The sequence below is a fragment of the Catharus ustulatus genome, chromosome 6 (assembly GCF_009819885.2).
Source record: "Catharus ustulatus isolate bCatUst1 chromosome 6, bCatUst1.pri.v2, whole genome shotgun sequence".
In the NCBI taxonomy this organism is placed as follows: Eukaryota; Metazoa; Chordata; class Aves; order Passeriformes; family Turdidae; genus Catharus; species Catharus ustulatus.
The window spans coordinates 22,463,024-22,487,963 of record NC_046226.1 but is presented as its reverse complement, the minus strand read 5'-3'; the positions used below and the strand labels follow the sequence as shown (position 1 = coordinate 22,487,963).

The following is a 24,940-nucleotide window of genomic DNA, read 5'->3' as shown; positions in this document are numbered from 1 at the left end:
AGCCAAATAAAAAGCAGTAATTATTTGAACACTCAAAGCATTTTCTAAGCCTACTTCCATGCCAAAAACTGACTTTCAACTTGTCCTTCTTTCAACAGCACATATTTAATGAAGTGGTTAAGAAACACATCCTTTTTTCAAAACACCAGAACATTTTGTTCACCTCAAAAAAGTAGAGTAACTGTCTAGCTTGGGAAATTAAACATGAGCTAGAAGCCCAAGTGTGACCATTTCCAAGAATTACATCTAACAGAATAGAACAGAAATATTCCTGCAGTTTCAGTTCCACAGTGGTAGCAAATGTCTTAAAAGATGTACCTTAGCTTAGTTTACTTTTGATTCACCCTCTCTCTAGCTAAGATCAAATCAGTATATTTTTCTCTTCATGTGGCAGTTGCCTGAAGGACACTATTATAGATTTTGTTATATTTCACGTATGATTTATGGTGTTAGAAGAAAAAGACAGTGATGCAAAATATGATAGGAAACAAAAAAAACCAAACCACCACAACAATTTAACGGCATTCAAGACTGCAAAAGTCTCAACTGACCAATTTCTGCTCATCACCTCCAGAAGCTGTACTAAGTAGCTGATGACTTACCACCCAGAAGACCACAACCCACTAAAAAAGGATAGAAGATGAAGCATGATCCTTTGCTTCTCCCAAGAAGCACAGTTATGCACATTACCAAAAAGCTTTACAGAGAAAGAATAAGTTGTCTTCCCTGTCTGAATGAGCAAGGGTGGCTTTTTCCTTAGGATACCAGGGTCCAATCCCACCAGAACTTAAAGTATCACTGAAAAATCTCTTTGCTGTTCACTCTTAATAAACACATGCAGTGGGGACATAGCACAATAGAGACAGCAACTGATAAACTTCCACAGACATACAGATACATATCTATTTTTACTAACACTTAAAACTGTTCTCAGATTTTAAGCATTTCTTGCACCTAAGCAGTAGCCTTAAAGGAGATTTTGCAGGTTTTTCCGAAGTCCAAACACAGGTGTGCAGCAACTCACATGCAGTGTGCAAAGACAACAAAATAAAATAGCTCAGTGCCCTTTCCAAGTTGGAAGCTTTTGTTTGTTTTCCAACAAAAGTTAGTCTTACCTTGATAACAAAATATTTTTACTGTTCTTGTTTTGTACAATACTGTTATCTCATACTCTGCCATATTACACAGAGAACATACTACAAAATAATCTTTTGAGATTCCCCAACAGCTAGAAAGCATTAATGTTGCCACTACTATTAAAGCAATGTTAGTGAGAAAGTAGAGCAAATAGAAACCAGTTAATGCCCAATCAAGCTAAAGGCGACGGAAGGCAATCGTCTTTACATGAAGAAAACGCATTCAGAACCACCAGTACCAACTGATGCACAGTACTTGGAAAAATAAAGCCAAAGAAATATAGGCTACACCACAGCACAGATGATCAAGCACAGATGATCAGCTGCTAATTATGTCAGCACTTACACCAAGGCAGAACCAGACTGCAGCACGTTCAGAATCTTCCTCTTGATCAATCTCCTGCTCCAGTAAGTGACTGAAGAAGTGGTCTTACCTTCTAATTAAGACCATATTAAAATAATGTAATACAATTCTAAGGACAAATATGGATGAACAGTTTTCATGTAAGTTTTATTATGACTCTTCCTTCTAGTTTGTAATTTAGATTTCCTAATTAGAATTTTGTAGAGCCAGGAACTGAATTAACCTATTTTATTAACTGAAACACCTTAGTTCCTCTTAACACATAGAATGAACTGATAAACTGGTATCTGCACTGAGATGTAATGAAATTAAACAGGGGGACATCCCCCAGAAAAGTCCACAACTAACCAAATACACAAGGCACCAATGATAAATTTTGCTGAATTTTGTGTGAGCTGTAATGAAGTGAATTTCAGTACAGTTCTGGGGAATACAGATTTTAAAGGTTCTGCTGGTATGCAACATCATGGCTTGCATACTGACTAGCATTTTTTAAAATAGCAGATATTTTCAGCATCCTGATAAAAATACAGCCAATAGAATACACTGACTATTTCAATGGATGAACTTTCAAATCTCTGTTTAAAATATTGCTCCACAACAGGAACAACAGCCAACTCTTTGGTAAATCCAAAAGACAGGATTATTTGTAATTCAATATGGAAACATTTCAGCTGTCTTAATACCAGGATAATTCCTATGCAAGTCTGGCATTTGAGACATGCTACATATTTGTCACTGAAATGTGTGAAGTTCTGTGCTGTTATGTGAGTTTCATCAGTTGATGCCTTGGCCATAACAGCTCCTCCTCCCACACATTCAGGTGGCTGGAGAGATCAGCTCTCTGAACCTGGAGCTTTTTCATCAGACTATTTATTTGTTCTATAAGGTACATCCAGCCCTCAGGAATTCACAGCTAAAGGGATACCAACAGCCTAATCTGGCTGTAATTCAACAAAATGCATGTGTTTACATTTGTTAACCTTTAAAAGAGATCTTAAGAACTACTGAGCTTATAGCAGCAACCTTCACAAGGTTTAACACTTTAGCTGCAGTGCCTTTTACCCTAATTTTAAAAACTGCCCTTTCCCTCTGTATAGATAAGAAAATGACACAAAACAGGGATACAGAGTCATTACCATCTCAGACTCCCTGTGTGATAATCAGAGGAAATGATCTGCTGACCTCAAGCAGTCTTTGAAGTCTGCACAACCATTACCTAAAGAAGAAGAAGAGGGAAGAACTATTCAGCAGGACATACGTCCTCCTAGGCCTGCCTCTCCAAAAGCTCTGCTGGACTAGCAGTTCTCTCAAAACCTGAAAACACCTGGGCTGCCAGGAAAACTTGTGGTTATAGAGAATGTTCAAAGAATGCTGTGAAACAGACTTTGTATATCAGTGTTTCATTTAAGCCTAACGTGCAAAGGGCTGTCATACAGTAAGCATTGATTTCTTTTCTTTGGGTCTGAACTACTAGTAAGTTAGCATCAGGGGAAAACAAAACAAAACAACCACAAAAAATCCAATCCCTTCCAAAAACATGCCCCAAGTACAACAACAATTCCAATTTACATTTATGCAGGCTTTTATCTTATGCAAGATAGCATGCAAAGTAAAATGGAATTGGTTCTATACTTTAGCTTCAGCAGTCCCTTGGTTTTAAACATACATAAATTATAAAATAGTAGATCCACACTCTATAAATAATCTACTGGAGTTATCCATCTAAAAGAGAACCACGTCCTCAAACGTAATGCCAACTTGCAATTAATTGCAATTACCCAGTTTCAAGAGATGGGAAGTCAGTAACATTTCTTGCCACTTCTCTTCAGTCAAAATGCATTTCAGATTACAGAAACCTTCTTTTTTTAACACTTAGGAAAGTCTAAAAAGACTGCTGGTTGCTGGTACTATTGGATTCCTTAATGACTACTACAATCACGTGTATCTGGTAATTTGTTTTTCATTTTTTTCCCCCAGTACTAACTTAATGGAATACCAGACACTCCAGAAATATCAACTGTCTCTACTTTAAATTTCACACAACACATAGCAAAAGATTCCATGCTCTCTTTTTGTGTTTAGTGTGACTCTTCATAGGAAATCCACCTAGACAGAAGTAGGATTTGAGGTCTTTGATGAAGAATGGATCTTGTCCAAGGCAACAACAACAAACAAAACCAAACCAAAACACTGCCTCCTGTGAGAAGGCTGTCAGAAACACACAAGCACTTTCCACTTAAAGAAGAATTCAAGAAAATGTCTGGTCAACTAAGTTGATAAAATTATCCATGAACTCTATTTTACCATTAAAAATAAAAGTACAAGAAAGCAATAGCATGTGCCTGTGTATCTAAAACGTAGTAAGACTTGCTGAACACAAAATTGTTTCATCTACAAAGAATTGCATAGGAACAACAGTTACATTTCATGGTCACATTGCACTCCTCTCTTCTGATATGTTTCAAACCCTGCTGTAGTGAGAGACTATGCTCATAAGACCCAGAAGGGTTCCCTAATTCCAACTCCACATCTACCACCATAATTCTTCCACACAGAACTTTTCCAGAGGCCAAATTTCTACTGAAAGCAGTTTAAGTTCTCTCTAATCTAAATAGGTTAGCTATACAAAGAAAATCTACTGTGATAGAAAGTGAGAACAAAAGCACATTAGCAGCCACTCTGACATTAGCTGAAGAATCTGCTGAAGAACAGCAGTATTGCCCACAAGAACTCCCCTCCCGGCCCCCCAGGCAATCCAGAAAGCAATTTCTGAAATGTAACTCACAATAGCTGTTCCTATTTGTTTATACCTTGCTCAGTGTATCTGGTTGCAACTGTTGTCACATGACTAAAATTCCCTGCATCCTAACAATTTTGATTTACAGTCATTGAACTTGTAAAGCATTGGTTCAGATCAACAGGCAATTTTAAAGAATGTAATTAGGGCTATCCCTCCAGAACAAAGAAATTAAATTTGTGTTGCCTGGGTAAATGTATTATCTAAATGTACATACTAATCACTGGGAGGATCTGTGGGATTGTACTAACACTACTTAGACATTAGGTCATACAGAATTTGTATTATCACAAATACAGTCATTTACAGGCATTCATAATCATTAAAAAGACAGCAGTACATATACTGTTTGACAGCTATTCTTGTGTCTTGCTGAGAAGAAAGAAATGAAATGTGTGCTCGTCAGGCTGTTCTTCTGAACTAATTATGGCACCTTTACTATAAAGTCAGAATCACGAAAAAAATTACCCTTATATCGTTTCAATGAAAGTTACCTTCCAAGTTAATCGACGCATTGAAAAAAGCAAGCATTTAAAACTGTTTTCTCTGTATTATGATACCATGGACACTGAAATTTTAAAATCACATCTTTGCTCTTAAAAATCTCAAGAGAAAGCATCAGTGAAGAAGAGATAGAACAAAAAAAAAAAAAGACCCGAACCTTTGTAAAGTACAAATAGGTTGGCAGGCCTTTATGGTAAATTGAAGCCACAGAGAGCAAAAACATCAGGAACACATACAAACACCACATTTCTTTAGAAGTTAAGGAATGTGCAAGCTTTGACAAAGCATATTATATTAAGGATGTTTATAATCTACTTCCATGGAGACACTTCAGTAGCTTTACAACATAGCAACAAAGAGCGTGAACTATATTTTCCATCTGTTTTGTACAGGCTTTATTTTTTACAATGGAAGTCAGTATCAAAGCTAACTGTTCCTTGGGATTTTAAACAGCAACACAAAGGGGTAAAGAAATCTTTTCCTACGCAGTACAAGAAGATGAAGGACATGAATGGCTACTAAATATATATACAAAAATAAGTGAAGACCTCTTGTTTCAAGCAGGAAGTGTTACACGTTAATGTAGCAGTCACCTAGTTTCAGCTAATATTACTGTGTTTATTAATTGCAAAATATCATATAGTAAAAAATCTCTACAGAGCCAGACAGATTATCAGCTCTAGCTGAACATGTGCGATAAGAACAGCAAAGCAGCCCCTTTCCACATAAGCCCCTTCTTATTTTAAGAGAGCTATAACCAAAAATGGAAAGATATGGCCAGTATAAAACATGAAATCATATAGGTCAAGTATGAGAACAAAAAGGACAACACCGTAAGTACTTCCGCAGGAAAACAAAAATACCAGCATTGGAAGAACTCCTTCCATCTCCAAAGTTCATTTACAGTGGTAGCACAAAATTTCTTCTGAATCTGTCCACATTAAAACCAATAAAACAAATAACAAAAAGCATCTATTGTACTCATATATTATTAGCATAAGTTCTGCCATTCTGCTGCTGTTAGGCTGGAGTTCACCCTATGCTACATGGCATGGGTATTCTCTACATGCACAGACCACAGGAAATAGTGCAGAAAACCGTATTTCTTTTCCCAGAACACAAAAACCTGCAGTACACACCAGTTTTTCCAAGAAAAAGCAGAATACTTAAGTTTAATAGGTGTGATCTACACAGACAACACTTTAAAAGAAAAGGCACTTGAAACACCCCACAGAATATTACTACTATATAAAAACAAATGTGTGTAGAATATACAGCCCTTGTGGCCACATGTTAGACTACCCTCAAATCTAAAGGGAAGTCATTGGACATTTATACCCTGTGTTAGGAAAAATCCTGCTATGAAAAATATTCCCGAAGTCCCTCATATGAGCCTTCAATCCCACTGAATACATCAAACCCAAAACTTAGGGTATTTTATGGATCCAAGACCATGGCTGAGCAGCAGCAGTGTCTCCCACCATTCCAATAAGTGCCATTACAACAGAACTATCAAAACCCCCAGATCCTACACATCTACTTCCCAGAACAGTGTAACTCCCCTTGCTTACCAGGTATCTACCATGAGGACACTGTTATGCAAATCTTCACAATGAATTGTCAGAAGAACTAATCCCTAGACAAGACAAACACTTGTACTGGATTTTTAAAAATACGCATAACACTTTCCAGAGGTTTCCCCTGGTGTTAAAATTTCCAAGTTAAGTACCAAAATCTATGGACTCAACTAGACTATTAGGGAGCCATATCCAGAATTAACAGGCAACAAGTTACTAACGCCTTCTTCCTAAAGGGGAAAAATCCCACCAAAAATAAACAAACCCCAAAAAATCCCAACCAACCAACCAAAAAACCCACACCAAAACAAAAAAATACACTCCAAAACCAAATCAAACAAACAATAAAAAACCAAACAAAAATCCACAAAAAAACCCCAAAACAAAACCCAAAAAGCCACAAAAAAAGGACAGCAACCAAAAAAAGCAACCAAAAACCCCCAAAGTAGCCATGCAGCCTTCTTCTACCCCAAACTGTTCTCACTTCTCTCAAAATATAATGAACAAAGAAGGTACAAGTATGAAGTACTATAAAAAGGAAAAGTATTAAAATCCTATAAAAATGACTGCAATAGAACACAGGTTATAGCCACAGCTATAGAATTAGAAAAGATGAGTTTGACAACCATACCCAATGTCACTGAATGACCTGTGTTAACAGGAAACACCTCCCAAAACCAAACTTGCAAAAGAAGAATTAACTCTTTTGTGTTTCAGAAATAAAAAGCAATTTTCCCCTAAAATTCTTAAATACAAGAAGAGTCTTCAGGGAAATGTAGTCAAGTGTAGTCTGTGGTTTTATGGAAAAGTTATTATTTATTAACAGTACTAACATTTAGTTTGTCAGTATATTCATCCTGTCATTAGGCACATCTCTAAGGAGTTCACAATAGAATCCATAGATCGGACAAGATAGCCAAGATTACAGTAATTTCACGATTATAAGCCGCACTGAGTATAAGCCGCACTTCCGGGTGCCAGCAACTTTTCATTCTTTGTCCATACATAAGCCGCACCTGATTATAAGCCGCATATTACAATCCAGAGTGTGATAAAAGGTATCTATTCTGTCACCATCTGTTGAGGGTGGGGGCAGTGATCCTTATCTCCACGGGAGATATTCTGCTAATGGGCCATCCATTGAAACCAGGCAGGGCATTGTTCTTTATCTTTTCACAACCCATCCTTCCTCCAGCGAGTCATTTTCTGCTAATGGCCCATTGAGTCCCACTGTGTGACTGATAAAATTACTGCATCCCACTGGAAGTTGCTCCAGCCAGGGGAAAGAGCCCAACATTTCTTACCAAGATAAAAACAGAGGTTTTGGGACACTAAGGGAGCCCCTTTCTCCACTGGACTCCAGAGGAAAACCGGATTTCTCCACATCACCACTGGACCTCCAGAGGGAAACTGCACCTTCTGCAGGAGCACTGCTCCAACTGAATCACATCTGTCACTGCAGGAGGATGCAGCCACCATTTAATGGGACTGCTGCCAACACCCTGCCTGACAGGGTGTCAGGTTGTACTCTGACTTTGTCAGGGTTTGGAGTTTGTTTCTTTGTAGTACTGTATTTCTATTTTAATTTCCCTAGAAAAGAACAGTTATTCCTAATTCCCATATTTTCGCCTGAAGGCCCTTGATTTCAAAATTATAATAATTTGGAGGGAGGGGGTTTCCATTCTCCATTTAAAAGAGAAGCTCCTGCCTTTCTCAGCAGACACCTGTCCTCCAAACTAAAACAGCAACTTTTCGTTCTTTGTCCATATATAAGCCGCACCTGATTATAAGCCGCACTTTGGGTTCGGACCAAAATTTTAGTCAAAATGGTGCGGCTTATAATCATGAAATTACTGTACTCAGCTTTAGAGCAGTAATTCAGTAGCTCTTCTGACTGAGCTTTAATACACTAGCTTCCCTATGGAACTCTTGCTAGCTGGTAAAAAAAATTATTTTTTTTCTTCCTGCATTGTTTTTTGAATTTTGCATCAAATCACTATAAAAGCACAAGGTTTTTCCAAACCCCATAGTTCTTAATCTATTCTTCTAAAACTCAAAGCCAGTTCAGCCAAATAGAGGGATTTGTATGTCATATAAATCACAAGCAATAAGGTAGACTAAGAAAAAGTGCAAATCAACTGCAGATGACTAGCAACAGTCTTCTCCCTCATTCCCTGCAGCTGCATTAGCCATATACTGAAGTGCTGCTCTTACATTTAAAATCAGATAGGAATACTCTAAGTGCAAGAAACAGTATTCAGCAAAAGTAAGCTGATTGGTCATACTCCATGTCAACACCTTAAAAGCTTCTAACAGCATTGCTGCTAAAGCAGTTGGAGTAATGCTCAAGTTCCAGCACAGCAAGGCTTGCCATTCACTGGAAAAGACACACCAGTCAGCTATAAAGTGTTCACCTTTGGTCAGAAACAGCCAGTTTTGGTTAGAAATAATCAGCTGCATCTAGAAAGCAACAAATAGTGCTAGGGCATCCATTTTCTTACCTGGACAGTGAGGTATCCCTGAGGGGGTACCACCTGAGGGATGGGATGTGTTTGACTACCGTACTCTTCGGCAAACTCCTTTGGGAGGTGGCAGCCATAAACACTAAGTATCCTCTTCTGGCCAAATAGAACAGAAGCCAGCTCTATAAAGAAATGATGCCAAGAGTGCTATGAAACAGCCTCCATGAGTTTGAGATAATAATGAGATCCTACACAGAAGCATGCTTCTACCAGTAACTGATACTGTAAGGTACTATGAGAAGGGTTTATCTCTGTGTTAGTCTGCATATCCAGAAAAGCAGTCTGGCAAACAGACTACCTCCTACTATGTCTCTTTGTAGAAGAATCCTTTCAGGGCTAAAGAAAGTGAACAGAATAGCCCTCAATACCCACTCCTCATCAGTGGTACCAAATGGGACCTTATGGGATGGAGCACAGTAAGTTCCAAAGTTCTTTTCTTCAACAGGACTTTGATATACATCCCAATATAATATTGCTACAGATTTCACCTAACACAAAGCACAATGGGAGAGACAGGATGCTGCAAGCGTGTATGTGCTCTTCATAATGTGTTCTATAATTAAGAATTTTTACTCTGAATAAGTTGGTTTATTTTTTTTTTAATAGAAAGTTTTTGTATTAAGCCATTGAGAAGGCAGCATCTGAATCTTTCACAGAACACATCTTCATACATCTTTCTGTGAAGACTTTGATCCATTCAATAAGAGGTCCTTTACAACATTTCTCCTTTCATATCAAAGATGCTTCTAGACAAGTTCAGCTTATAATAAAAACTATGGCCTGCAAATTTCCCACCAAGTCAGAGCTGCCCACCTCTGCCTGTGTATGTATTATAGTAGCCATACTTGTCCTTCTACAGTGTGCTCTCAGACTTACCCTAAAACTCTGCAATAATTTCAACAGCGAGGGTGTTGAGCTTTCCCATGTTAGAAAGTTGTATTTGGCAAGAAGCTTCTGGTATCCTGCCACCTGGAATTGCAGTGAGGTGGAAGAGCAGGCTGTGTGCCTGAAAAGGCCCAAACCCTGGGGACCTTGTCTCTCCTTTGACATTTACAGACTTGTTTTTCCTGAACAGCTCTGTTTTCCAAGGATCCTGGAAAGATCAAAGCTGTGCACATAAAACCCACAATTGCCTCTATACTGCCATATCCTCAACAAAAACATACTTGTCAGGAATACAGCTATAATCCTAGAAAAGACAAGCTATATTTCAGATTGGAGGTACTGAACATTTTGCTTCCAGCTCCTGGTATAGTTATTTTATAAGAGTGACACATCTGTTTGCACAGAGTACTTAGTTCTAGAAATGCTAGTTGCAGGACAAATGAGTTCTCCACCGCCCATTTAGAGCCTGAGTTTGCCAACACACTTATATGATACAATATTAAGCTGACAAGCTGGAAGGCATGCTTAAAAGTCTTAAAAAGCTTCAGAAGTATTTTACTGGCGCCTTTTTTCTTCTTTTTTTTTTGCAACTCCAATGTCCATGGACAAACAGTTAAGAAATCTTAGGAGCTGCAAGCCAACATGAACTTGAGAAGCATGCATACCCTGTAACACATTTTCCCCCCATGTAGGCAGCATTGTAACCACAACTTTTCCACTATGCAACAATTAGGCAATAACCTGAGCATTAACAGAAGCTTACTGTGGAAGAAAGAAGCCCTACAGGTTGGTTTATCCTGTCCTTGACAAGTCAATTTGTCTTGAACTAAACCCCCAACACTGAAATTGAGAATCTGCTCAATCTTATTTGAAGTAATCGCAAATCTCTCCTCTGGCCATATGTTCTAAAACACATTAATTGGCATGCAGGTTTTTCAGACAGCTTCTTCCTTTAAAGATTAAATCTGTACTAAGAAAGTTTACTAATTCTGAAACATCTGCACTCTAGCAGGACACAACTACACATTGTAGATTGTCAAGATTGTCTGTGTTTGGGCATTTGTGGTACGTCAACTGCATTGATGTGAAATGGCATGAGTTGACCTTGTTCCAAACATATTTTCCATCAGAACCCACAAAAGTAGGCATGGACAGTAGCTCAGCTGGCCTGCAAGTCTCACATAGCCTAACACAGCCCACAGAAATGGCTTCATTACTGACTATTGACTGTTTCTAGAAGATAGAAACAATTATACTACATAGTTTTCACAGAAATCTCTATATTGCACACATTATTGCAGTACTAGTATTATTTTTTCTATGTAAAAAATTGGTGCAATTGCCAGGACTGATGATAGGAGGTAGTGCTTGTGTGGGTAATTCAGGTACAGTAATTTCACAATTACAAGCCGCACCGATCATAAGCCGCATTCCTGGTATGTCGGCAATGTTGTCTTTGTCAATAAAAAAGCCACACCCAATTATCAGCCGCACTTTCGCTCCCAGCGAACTTTCACAAAGTCAGAATCGCGGGATCGCCGGAGTTTACTGGCAGGTGCCGACCTTGGAAACATTATTTCCAAGTGAAAAAAGACACAGACCATAGCTGCGGCAGAGTACCCTGCAAGTTTTATTTACAAGCCGAAAAAGACATGAACAATAGTGTGGTCATTTTGTGAGCATTCCCAACAGATCCGCGTTGCCTTTAAACAGCCGCTCAGCCACGCGGGCGGGCAGCCGAGCTCCGAGTGGAGCCACTCCTCCGCGCCGGCACAGCCACCCCGCTCATCCACGCGACCACGGCCAGCCGCGCAGCCGCACAAGACTGAAAACACTTTAAAAAGTACAGAGAAATATCACACACTTTTATCAAACTGCCGAGGTAACTCGCCGAGGTAACTCACCCTGATAACACCCCCCGCCCCTCAGTAACGCCGCCATCCACAGGCAGGCAATAAGCTGTTCTCTGATTGGTTCATCGTCGGAACAACAGGAAACCATGGATTTCACACCATTTTTGCTCAGAACAGGACCAGCACGGTACCAGGTAAGGGCAGATATCACATTTTTGTTAATATATTAGCTGCCCTGGAGTACTAGCCGCACTTCCGGGTTTCCACCAAAACTTTGGTCAAAATGGTGCAGCTTGTAATCGTGAAATTACTGTATTTCCTAAAAACTCTGCTCTAGTAAATCATGTACCTCCTCAGGAACCATGAACTCTATTTCACACTAACCCAGAGAGACAGAGTGCACATCACCTCATGTGTGACTACTCCTGTTGAAATGCTTTGCCTTGATGTTACTGATTTAGAAGCATTTTATTTGCACAGTTGTTAACAATATAGACTATATATACTAGTAAATACTGCTATATATACTAGAAAATACCGCTACCAGTATTTTCTCCTTTTCCTGTATGAGCAGCACACCAGCATTCTGTAGAAACCTGGCACCTCATAAGCTATTGAGGCTAAAAAGGGAGACAAACATTTTAAATCAAATGCAGTATAAGAAATTAAGAAAAAATAAATAACTTCAACAAAGCAACATCTCTAGCTGCATTTCTGCTCTGACAGATCAGTGTTTAGTCTATGAAGACATAGGATGACAGCTCCTACCTTAGCAGAAATATCAAGAAGTAGAATGTTAAGAGAACAAAGCAGATGTACACTTTTAAAGGTTTATAAGCTCCATACAAAAACTACAATGCCGAATAAAGCCCAAAAGAAGAGGCACTGAAGAATTCTCACATTTCAATGTACAACACAAAGGGTACAACCCTGCTAATGTCTGTAAACACTCTTCAAAGCATCAAAGGCTGAAAGATTTCTCCTGCCCAGTCCAGGTTAAAGCAGTTTTTCTGGAAGCTTGCCACGCTCTGTGGGAGGGAGGTAGGGGTGTAGCAACAAGTTGGATTTAAAAGATCATCAGCTGGAAGTACAAATACAGAGAATGATGTTTAAAACTGTTAGACCCCTGGAGAGAAGCAGGAAACTCTCTTTATGACCCCCAGAGTATTTGTTTTTCCAACAGTTTCCCAGCTCAGCTAGAGATTCTCAAGGGCAGCAACAAAAAAAAAATTCACTTTGCTCAAATTAGTTTTGACTGGTCCCCAGGTTCCCAAGGTGATAATTTAACACCTCATTAACAAGTGCATTATTGGAGGAAATTCAAATGAACCGATTTTAATGATAATTGAATGTTTTCAGCCTCCCCTGCAGAAGGCGTGTTTCCCCCTTGGAGTACAACAGCAGTCACTGCTTCCATTTGTGGATTGACTGCTGGCAATGAATAGCAAAGTACAGACTTAATTTATAAATACACCATAAGCTACTTAAAATTCAATTCTAGGTGCCAAAACATGGGCTATTCCTCCATTACTGCTTATATTTGTACTTGCATATGATTCTCGTGTGTCTTTGGAAAGAAAAAGGTAACCTTACAAAATGTTCAAGAAACCTGCTGATTAGGCAGATGATTGAACTGCTGAAGTCCTATCTTCACTTGAGGGCCGGATTACCCTTATGGAAGTTAAAATACTAATCGCAGTCTTTTCTCCTCCAGAATTTAAACAGACCATCTAAGCTTAGTTTGTTTTTATTTTTCCGTCCCAGCATGTTTCTCCCTGGGTATATTAACAGTATAACAATGGTCCTGAATTCTGAACAGCTCAGTTATGCTCAATTCTCTGCCAAGACAGCTGTACATTCTTATTACTTCTGGTTATAATTGGTTTAACTGCCTTCTCTGATTTAACACACTCAATATTGTTGCATATAGCAATGGCAATAGTATAATTTTTTAAAAATTTTCTTTAATGTTTTCACTGATGAGATGGAATCAATTACAGACTCTTCACAATGGAGGTGCAAATACCAGAGACAAATACCAATCTGACTTTGTGTTGCTAACTGACCAACCAGCCTTCAAAGAGCAGTAATTTGTCTCCAATTGTTTAGCAGCTGGGATGGCCAGTGCAACTGCTACCTTCACTGAACTATGTTGATAATAATTCTGCATTTCTACACAGTGCTTAAGACAACGTTCAGTCAAAATTTAAGAGCAATCTTCAGCAAGGTCTATCTATGACTTATTCTATACATGCTAAGTATGGTGCTGTGACCAGGTGTGGGATGTTTGCCTCCTAAAACTCACATGGAAGTCAGTCAAACTTGTTACAAATGTCAAGGGGTGTAATTACTATTACTGAGTTAAGGTCTGTGGAAAGAAATAGTTCACCTGTTACAAGCCATTAGAACTGCCAGCTTTAGCTGAAACTTAAAACACACCTGGATTTAAGGCTCATCTTCAGTTTTAAATACATAGGAGAGCAAACTAAATTTCACCTCTGAAGGTGGTTAACCAGGTCCCTAGACTGGTTTCACTTTGCATGTTTTGATTTGCCTGCATCTCACTTGGGTTACTTATGATTTTCTTCCACTTGCCCCCAGCAATGTTATCAGGGCAACAAACAGGCTGGGTCCTGAACAGCTACAATGCTAACAGAACTCCAGTTGTACAGGATGTATCACTGGCTCTTATGCAAATAACAGAAAGGAGCCAGATGGATTCCCAGTCCTAGTGAGACTGTAGCAGCAAAAAATCCAGCTTTCAATTCAAACCAAATCATTGATGCTGAAAAATTCACCAAGACAGGTCAAGTACTTAACATCATAAATCACAACAATGTCTCATTTACCATGACAAGAACCAAGCTGTCTCATTTTTCCTACAGTCAATTTAAATAACAGCAAGAATCAAGTGGCTCTATGCTACAGCCTTCCAGAACTCCATTCCAAGAATTAATTTGTCATCTTTGTGTATATATACTATGACCCTGAAAAGTCTGCTTATTGTGTCTTTTTATTATCATTGTTTAAAAAGCTCCTTTATCTACAAAACTATCTGACATTCATTCATTCTGTGGCTGAACAGAGCAAGAGCAACATTCACCAAACTGCTGACAAGCATCTGCAACACTTTTTCATTGAAGTTTTCAAACAGAGACTCTGAATTGGAAAACAGTTCCAAAAGTTAGTTTTTGCAGAAAGAAGACTTTTCCATCTCTCCTGCTCACCTTGCTCTACTATATATTAAAGTCAAATATGATGACATATTAATGACAATATTAATGTACACTGTCACCTGAGTTCTCTGAAGGGAGTCTATATGCTCAACATGTTCAACACTCTTAAGGATGACTGTTGCTTTGAAGAAATTCTCAAGGGGACACAGATCAAGCTTGTTTTGTTTAAGATGCCACAATGGTCTTCAAGCCAATTACAGTACAAACCAAGTAATGCAAAGTAAAATAGGACAAACAGAGTATTGATCTAATAACGTAGGGGAGCTGCAGTACTGAAAGCACCACTACCAAGAACCCGTAAGATGTCTCTGCCATTGCTTTAGACGTTGGCGCAGTTTTTGCAGTCTGGATGAAGGAACAAGAAATATATTCATATATAATTAGACTGCTGTAACTGCCTTCAGGGTGACTGAAGTCTGCCAGTCACTCACAAGCAAACACCGTACAAAGAATTAGCAGATTAATTTGAATAGAAATCAAGACAAAAGGGAACAACTGTGCCAACTAAGGCAGCACATTCACACATAAGCACATATCTTACATATTCTCACATATTCTCTGTAGAGAAGCTTTTAATGTATTTTGTCTGTGCTGCCTTCTACCAATATCCTATTTAGTCATTGGCAACTCGCTGGAAAAGTCTGAAAGGAGACATTCACTTTTTTTAATTATATAAGGTTCTAGTAATTACAACACCTTATATTCTAAGTTTAGAGCTTTCAGATGCCTCTTTAGATTTAGAAATAACCTAGACAATTAACATACTCTTGTAAAATTATATACAAAAACCCTTTCATCTTCAAGAACTACTTGGTTCCTATTACTTATTCCTCAACTACAGACTATCTCAATCTGACATGACAATTTCCACTAAGATTTGATGCCATGGAGGACAGTAGGTTTTACAAATAGAATGTGGTAAACAGAAGTAGGCAGACAAAGAAGCCGCAAAGGCTCTTTTCAAGAAAGCATTCATGAAGCTATTAAAAGATTCAGATGTGGTCCAAAACACGAGGTTGGGAGCTAGCCATCTACTGTTCTGATTCCAGCTCCAACTCCTGTGTTCCTGTAAAACCATCGCCCTATCTCAGTCTCCTTTACCAATTCATTCAGCTTGACTAACTTAAAAGCAATGAAATTTCTGCAGTACAGTCAATTCAGAGGTGCTTACCAGTGACCCAGTTTAACACTATTTCTACACATGTATTTCAAAATTAACAACTATTACCAGCACCATCTACTCCTTATTAATTCATTGTCAAACCAACTTCAGGCAGTGGTCCTTCAGAGTCCCACTTGTAAGGCCACAGAATCCAAAGCCCTTAGACAAAGAAAAGTTTTTGTCATCACATTTGTTACCACTAATCAGCTGCTTAGTTCACTCAACCGAACTTTTGCCAACTTCATCCACAGAAAATGTCTACAATCAAAACTGAAGGCAATTTAAAAAATGCATGACTGGGAAACAACACTCTGCAGAAAATAAATAGGAAGGCACTTTCATGCAGAAACCATCCTATAAGGTGCTTATCTTAATTCAAAGTTGACTTAGATGGTTAAAAAGCCAGTAACACTTTCACAAGACCTGTAGCTGTGAAATCCTTTGGGATTTGACAGGGTTCTGGCTATCCAGCTGTTATACCCATCACTTACGAACAGTGCTAAAGCTTATATAGAAAGTGGACATACAGAGACTTCTTGGAAACAAGACACCTATCAAACACCAGAACCACTCATCTTCTCATTAGAAATAGGTGCATAGGAATTCTGGTACTTCTTGGCACCAAATTAGTAGGCTATAATTGAACACACATTTTAAGTAACATGAGAACAAAAGCGATCTCTTGACTTTATTTTTTTGCCATATTGCTTCCTAATCTGGTTTGCCTTTCAGATGGATCTTGGTGGAATAATGGCAGGAGAGCAGTGTGGAACAGAAGTTACTTCCATTCTCCTGGTTTGAACAAATAGCACACTGTAGCCTCAGAAAGAGACAAAAATGCCTGAGTTTAAATACAGCAAACAGAAATCAGTTACACATTCCTTGCTTCCCGCTTCATTAAGCAAAACAGACACTGGAAGAAACCCAAAACAAGCAACGCCTAAACAGATTGTTGGCATATCAGCTATAAAAACCACACACAATTACATTCAAGACTATAGCAAGACAACTTTTTGTGTAGTGTGAAGCTTGCTTAATACCTGTACTCGAGAGCAGGGAGTCAACTCCTGGCTCTTGGTATGGGTATCTCACATGGAATGCTCGGAAGCACTCAAAGTACAGACACAGGCTGCTGCCCAGCTTGCCTCACTGCTGGTGTCTCTACTGAGCAGCCACCAACACCAACTGCTGGCACCCAACTCTGTTCTCTGATAATATAAGCAAACCAAATGAAAACTGTTATAACAGGAAAATTCTCAAGTCATTTGTCCTGAGCTCTTCCACTGTAAGTTATCCAACAGGCTGACTGGTCAGATGACGCATGTTCAAAAGTCAGTTCATTTCTTCAGCATACACCACCACCACCTCGTGGCCAGATGCCTCAAGCTCCAACAATTCAACATACACTGCAGTTAGAACTCTAAGAGCCTCCAAACGAAATGCCACCAACAGATCTTCAACAAACTACATCAGCATCCTGTGTGAGCTGCTCACACTAATTTTTAATTACCTGTGAGGGAAAAGTAATCTACATGCAAACTGTACCATTTCAGTTCCAAGGCAGCTGAAAGAGCTATTTACTTCATGCTGTAACTGAAGGAAGCTGCTACCCCTAGGCAAATGAGACACAAGAATCTGTCATGACTTTGAATGCCCAGAGAGTAGTACAAATTTCCCCTTTTTTATTTCTATTATGAAAAATTAAACCAATAAAGACAAATATTAATTTCTTCACCTAGTCCATTAAGTTCACTGATGTTGAAAAATGCCTCCAGCTCCCCAAGTAAAAAGAGATTTCAGAAACATTTCCATATTTACTTTAACTGAGATGCAAATACAAAATTATACCAGAGATGAAAATTGAAAGTACTGTCCCTGCAATAAACCAGCACACAACTGTAAAAGATACAACAGCAAAATACTCTGAAAGCAATGTTTAAAGTGGGGCAAATAACAATGGACAGACAATGGAAAGAAAAAGAAGGTAGCTAGAATACCTTAACAGAGAACAAAAATCAGTACAAGAAAATAGTGTCTTAGGACTAAGATGACTTACCTCTAGCTGAAAACTCTTTATGCTGTTATTAGGCTGATCTGCCAAGCAGAACTCTAAACTGGCTTACTGACATAGAAAGTCCAACTGTAATTCTACTAATAGTTAATTATGAAAATGTACACTGAATGTGTTATCTGTCAAAGTGATAAAGGCTCTTTTTGGCTTCCCCTTTCTACATGCTTACTGCTAGGAAGACTCACCAATAGTTGTACCATCTTCACCCATAATGCACTTCACGGAGGTGATGATTTGCTCTACAACAGGAGGTGACATTGATGTCGCATACGCAGCACTGTGAGAGTATGTCCTGAGGTAATCAATCAGTTCCTAGCAAAACACATCAGACATCAGGCATCAGACATTACCTTCCCAGCACTCAGAGAAATGCTTCTGTCATAGCTTTAATGGGCACCACAAAAAACCTCTTTCAGAATGCCCCATAAGAGAACAAGTATCTCAAGGATTAATTTTACAAGAAACAGCAGGGAGGGACATCACAACTCATAATAATGTCACAGGGCAAGAATGTGTGTTGATTAGAGACAATTGTCTATGACAGACTTGTTTAGCTAACACCATCAGTAGTGGATTGCAACAAAGGTTTGCATTACTTGAACTGTGCCCAGGGTGAGTTTCAAAAGTGTTTATTATAACAGTGCGAATATAAAGAAAATGAAATAGTGGGGAGCAGGATCCAAAGGTGTTTATGGATCATGCTCAATGTACTTTTTTTCACCACAAAAACCACCAAACACGGCAACAGGTCACAAAATCTTCTCTCTCGTTCATCAGCACAATATAAACAAAGCAGTAGGTGTAATTTAAGAGTGCACAAACCCCAGTTTAATCCTTCCGCATTTCCCAAACACATATTCTGTTTTTCTTAACAGGGCAAAAGCAGCTCATATAGAAGCAAAGGACCAACACACCTTACATCTAGGCTGCTTAACTGTAACAAAATGTGCTAAAATACCATAAACACCAGTATGAATCCCAGAGGAGGGTTTGTCTTTTGTTACTATAAAATTAATTATGACAGCTCTATAGCTATCACAAGCTGCAAATATATTATAAAAATGTCCAGAAGTGTTCTGTTGCTCTCTGCCTAGGGTCAGAGTTAAAGGAAAGGAAGTCGTACAAGGACTTTGAAATAGACTAGGTAAGAAGATTTAAGCCTCTTATCTCTGAAGCAATCCCTCTATCAGCAGCTAAAACAGTTGCAAAGGACTACTAGCTGCTTTACCTTATGCCATGGAGTCAATCCCACTAGCTCACTACCTTTGGAAAAATATTTATATGACTTTTTTCCTCTGGGGAAGCTGTTGAATTAAAATTAATTTTAATTTAACTGTAGTAAACATCCTACAAGGAATATCTCCAAGTTCCATCTCCATTTGGATGGATGGAAATAATTACCACAATTAATACATTATTTTCCTGGTAGGAAAATGGTAGAATTTTTACCCTCCAATAAAGCTTAGAAGCCTGCTCTGTGAGATCAGATATTTTATGATATGAGAAAGGCGACACAGGGCATTGTCTACACCATCCCTCTGAGAATTAGAGGTCTGGCAAGGGCAACACTTTCTAGCTGCACTTTCCAATCAAAAGAGACAGTAACCAAAAAAAAAGGCCCCAAAAACCCCCAAACCACAAACAAACAAAATGCCAAAAGAAACAAACAAAACCCAAAACAATCAACTGGCCAAAAAGAAAAAGGGAAAAAGTGTCTTTTCAGAAAGCAAACTGCTTGTGCCCAGGGGAAATCAATTCTACCAGACTAACCTAAGAGGATTTTCCTCCAAATGCACTGAAAAACTTAAGTTTTTGGCATTTTTCCTTTATGTCAAGAAATTCTTGCTTCCTGACTTCTAGCCTTTCCTAGAAAAATATTACATTCCTGCTGTACATTCTGCAAACTCAGACCATCACTGACTAAATGAGAAGTACACATTTATAAGGCATTTTATTAGACTAGACTCTTCCGCACTGCCAGCTTTCACAGTATTAGATAGCATGTAAAATTATGAAACAACTGGACAATAGGATACTTGAAGCATAGATTAAATTTGAAATGCTTAATGAAGAATTCCACCACCTGCCTCAAATGGACTTCACCACCAGCCATAAGATTCCCAGCTTTTTACCTTCTTGCCCCCAATGTATCCTCCTGCAGCTCCAAAACTTTTGGTGAATGTTCCCATCATAACATCCACATCTTCAGGATTGAGTCCAAAATACTCCACTACACCCCGGCCACTGGGACCCAGGGCACCTATACTATGAGCTTCATCAAGGTACAGATAGGATTTGTACTTCTTCTTGAGGGCAATCACTTCAGGCAAACGGACTATGGACCCCTCCATACTGTTGAGAAACAAAAATTCAGTATAAGTTCATTTAATAGTTGGGACCACCTTACAGAGCCTATAGTCACTAAGTTTTCATTTCTTTACTCTTTCTGTAATTAGAAACACTTAAAATTTGCTAGACCCATCACAGTTTGCAGAGATGCACCTCTCCTCCTCGTACCTGGAGCCCAGATCTCTGTTTTCTACCTGCTCAGCATCTCTGGGATGCTGACACACAAACTAAACACTAACAGCAACAGGAAGTTAGGGCAGTCATAATTCATTAGTGTTCAGTGACAATTAATTTATAAAATTATCTCAGTTTTACTTCCACCCGAATGTCAGTATTCTGACTTGACATTTACTTACCTGGTGTTTCTAAGAACTGACTAGCAAGCACTCTAGCACTAGAACTAAGAACTGAGCAGCACACCAAAACATCACATTTTGTACTGGAAGGATTTAAATGCCTAACACAGCTATGCCCACTGCTCCTACTCATTCTTAGCAAAAACATTAAATTTGTGCAATTCCATTCACACCAGCATAATCTAGTGAGCACAAAAAGAATGGAATGGACAAGCAACTTAAGACCTCAGCTCTGATATAAATAATCAGTTTTGATTAATTAATTTCTACAATCTAATCAGGATGTGGGAAGCATTGTGATAACACCAGGTGCAGCTACAATTCTAGCAACAGAAAGCCCAGGATGTGAGACATACACAGAGTAATTTAATTCACAGATGAGACTAATGAAGTTGAAGTGACAATATTCATAGTTTGATTTGGCAAAGAAACCCAAACACTAAGCATTTAGATCTCATGTGGAGGGTCTTAGGAATATAAAGAATAGTTTGTACCTGTATATTCCTTCCACCAAGATAAGAATTTTTTTCCAGGGCCTCCGTGTACGAGGTTGCCCATGCACAATAGCATCTTTGAGCAGCTTCTCCAGGCTTTGCATATCTGCACCAGAAATTACTGTTAAATGGTACCAAAACAGCTACCAGCTTGAACTTTGACATGACTAAAGACAGCAATACTGCAGAAAGGCACAAACTGCTCCAGCATGGAGGACAAACCATATACAAGTCAATAAGCACAGGCTCCATCTATCTATAGGCCCCATGGATGAGATTTGAAGGGCAGAGGTGACTCTATGAATTCCAAGGATGAATTTCATCATTCTAAATTAAAAGCACAAGTTAGAGCATTAGGAGGCACAAACAAAGAAAGTTGGGGGGGATAATAAAAAAAAGGAAGGTATCTTATTCTGATGAAAAGAGAAGGCAATTTAGGTAATAAGAATGCCCTTGTGGATAGAAATAATTCAGAACAGAACAATAGAACAGAGCTAGAACACAACAAGTTCAAAGGTAATTAATTAAAGATAAATAGAAGATAGACCAAAGTGCAGGAAAAGAAGCAGGGTAAGTGTAGTTTTTTATTTCTTTGTTTAAAATTGAGGGGATTGAAAGTGGGAACAGGAAGCCTCTAAACCAAAGGAGAAAAGGAAAGAAACTAGACAGATTGAACTAATAGAAACGTAGTCTGAAATCTTGCAAGTTTTGCTTACAAACACTTGATGTTATCCCAAGAGACCTAATTAATGTGAACAAATACGTACACGTGGAATCAATCCTGAAAAAAACTCCAAGGAAAGGAGTGAAGATGGGATTAAGCAAAGCATAAAAGTGCTGAGCAAGAGACAGATATAAACACTAGGGCACGAGAAAGAGCACAAATTAATCATGGAAGGAGAATTGGTAGGCTAGGGCAGCTTTAGCAGCAAGAGGTGATCGTCAACTAGATCTGGACTAAAACTAAACAGCAAAGTAGGTCAGTTAATGGGCTGTTAAAAGACAGCTAATCTTCAGAAAGTCAACAATGAAGAAATCAGCAGTGTAGTCCCTGTCTCCAACAGGTCTCTCAGTGAAGGAAAGACAAGGTTAGTGGAATTAGGAAGAACAATGGAAAATAAAATTCTACTCTAATTTTTCAAGAAGGAGGGGAAGATGAGTCTGAGCTTAATAAAAAGGACAGACTACAGAATCAGTCAGAAAAAAAATAAAAACATTGAACAAGGAATTTCAGGGGAATTTTTCATTTCCCCCCCTTAATTTCTAAAAATCTGAATATGAATGAAGCCATTAACACCTCAAAAAATGAAATTAAAAAGGCAACATAGAGTATAACAACAGTAGGACTGAGAACACATACAGAAATATGAACTGAACATAATCTTGAAAGGTCAAGACCATTGTTTGCATTTTGCCTTGATTCTAATGTGCCATTACATTCTCTTCCACAGAAACCCACAACCTAGAATGTTTCTAGAATATCCCACAATTTCACCAGGGCTAGTTTGTAGCCCATTCCCACAAAACTTGTGGTTTTCATCACAGTAACTTCTAAGTTCTTCTTCCCATAGCCAGAACTATGTTTGTCACAAATGTTCTTTGAAATTCTGCAAGTGGATGTAATGTTCAGAAGTATGTCCATACAAATGCAGAAGTTGAATTCAAAGCTTTAGTGATCTTGCCCAGCAACCAAAATTTATGAAGAATTAAAAAGAAAAAATGAATGTTACAATAAGCTCTACTTTTTTGTAAAACAAATTATTCAAATGATAGAAAACAAGAAAGAGCGAACACAAAAGAAACAGTAAGCACAGCAGAGAGAATCCACACTATAAAGTAGGACAAAGAGAAAAATAATTGCAGTCACCCAAGTTTTGCTGTTACCACCACACACTTCTAAGAGAGCAAGAGTCATCGTGATCTCAGAGACTGACACTGTAAAGAGTATTAGGAGTACCTAAAGAACGAAGGTAGTTCTTACGAACCAAGAACAACCATGTGCCTCTTTCATCAAAAATAAGAGAAGGAAATCCTAGGTAGTTTTAACCTGGAAGGTATTATAAATACCTCCTTTGGAGGAAGATGAAACTTGGAAATTTAAAATTCTGTGTATTTTGGAAAAAAATACTTAAATACTTAAAGCAAGTAATTCATTGAACTTGATCTATGTTTTGTGTCCCAAAAATTTTTTTAGTACTACAGTGTGCTAATTCATAACTGTCTAGTTTAGCTAGGTCATCTGCAATCATAAGCTTTTGTTACTGTAGGAGCATGTTAGCATCTAGTTCTACAATTACACTTTCTTATTCTCCAAATTGTAACCTAGACCCCTACAAGATTGCATTATTATGTGACACTGTTAGAATAGTCTAACCATGCTGAGCTACCCAAGCACTGTAGAACAAGAAACCATACAAAAACACCAGTGCCCCCAGACTTGCCAAAGGGTAGCATGTTCTCCATATATGCAGAAGATGCAGGCCAAAACAGCTTTAGGATGTGTTATTAGTTGGGACTGAATATATTTTAAAAATCTAGTTCAGGATGATTCAACTTTCAGTAGCGGGAGTCTTCTGACCTTTAATGTAATTAGCAATTGATTTCCTTTCATGAAATTGGACTTCCAGCTATTAGAAGGTAGAAAATATTGGATCTGATCTACAGCATCTGCAGAAAGGTAGAGTCCACCATCTGATACTTACTGTTGTGCTTAAAGATTCGAATAGTTGCTCCTGACAGTCTTGCTCCAAGCACTAGTGATGCATGATTCAGTTCATCACTCAGAATCAGACAACCCTGAATTAGAAGGGGAAAGAGGAAGATATTGAAAAGGTTATGTTTCACAGCCAAGCATGTAATACCTTTCAGTTCTGAAGTGCTTCAAGATCATTTAAGAAAAAAAAATTCTAACGTAAACACAGCTAGTCCAGGCAAGACTTGCTAAAATTCAATGAGCCGCCTTAATATAGCAAATAAAAATACACAACTGCTTTTAAGTGAATCATCCAAGTTTCACTTTTCCTGGAAGTCCTGCAGCTGAACCTGTCTGAATATCTCATGCTGTTGATGAGTACTCATCCTCCTATGCAGTCAGGTAAAACAGGGAGCAGAGCAGTTTGCCACAGTTCACTCAGCAAGTCGACAGTACTGCTAAGAAACAGGACACTGAAGACCTGGGTTAAAGGCCTTATCAAAGCTGCACTATTACTTTCATTAGGAGGCAACCACTGATTAAACCCATGTGCAGGTAGAGGTAATGTACCAGAGACAAAGTGGAAAACAGAATTGCCTGGTGAAATGGAGAAGTTTTCTGAAGCCATGATACTGAATTAATTTGCTTTTTCAAATAAACCCAGAAGACAAATCCTTGGACAAACATTAAAACAACATATGTATGTTTTGAGAGCAGTGATGATTACAGGTCAATAACTGATATGCTGAACATTCAGTCACAGCATTATCATTATGGATGCAGTAATGTATGCATATTGTGGGATAAATATATAAGGGAGCAACGATATTTTTAAAAACCTTGGCCGACTCCAGTTACTATGTAAGCGTGTTGCAACTTTAGAAGTGACTTTACTCAGTTAAAAATCTAGAAAGGATGTCAAGATGCTGAAGATCTAAC

At 38.5% G+C, this 24,940-nt stretch overlaps 1 protein-coding gene across 2 annotated transcripts in view; it reads right to left on the bottom strand.

The window, feature by feature from the left end:
- Positions 1-24,940, bottom strand: part of SPTLC2 (serine palmitoyltransferase long chain base subunit 2) — a 77,272-nt gene that overhangs the window by 28,624 nt on the left and 23,708 nt on the right. For both annotated transcript variants that reach the window (XR_004418214.2, XM_033062610.2), the window contains exons 6-9: positions 24,012-24,105; positions 21,310-21,415; positions 20,243-20,462; positions 18,296-18,422 (exon numbers count right to left, since the gene is read on the bottom strand). Coding sequence is in view for 1 of the 2 variants with exons in the window: in XM_033062610.2 (XP_032918501.1) it covers positions 18,296-18,422; positions 20,243-20,462; positions 21,310-21,415; positions 24,012-24,105 (547 nt within the window). In the remaining variant the exon portion in view is untranslated. The remainder of the gene's footprint in view (positions 1-18,295; positions 18,423-20,242; positions 20,463-21,309; positions 21,416-24,011; positions 24,106-24,940) is intronic.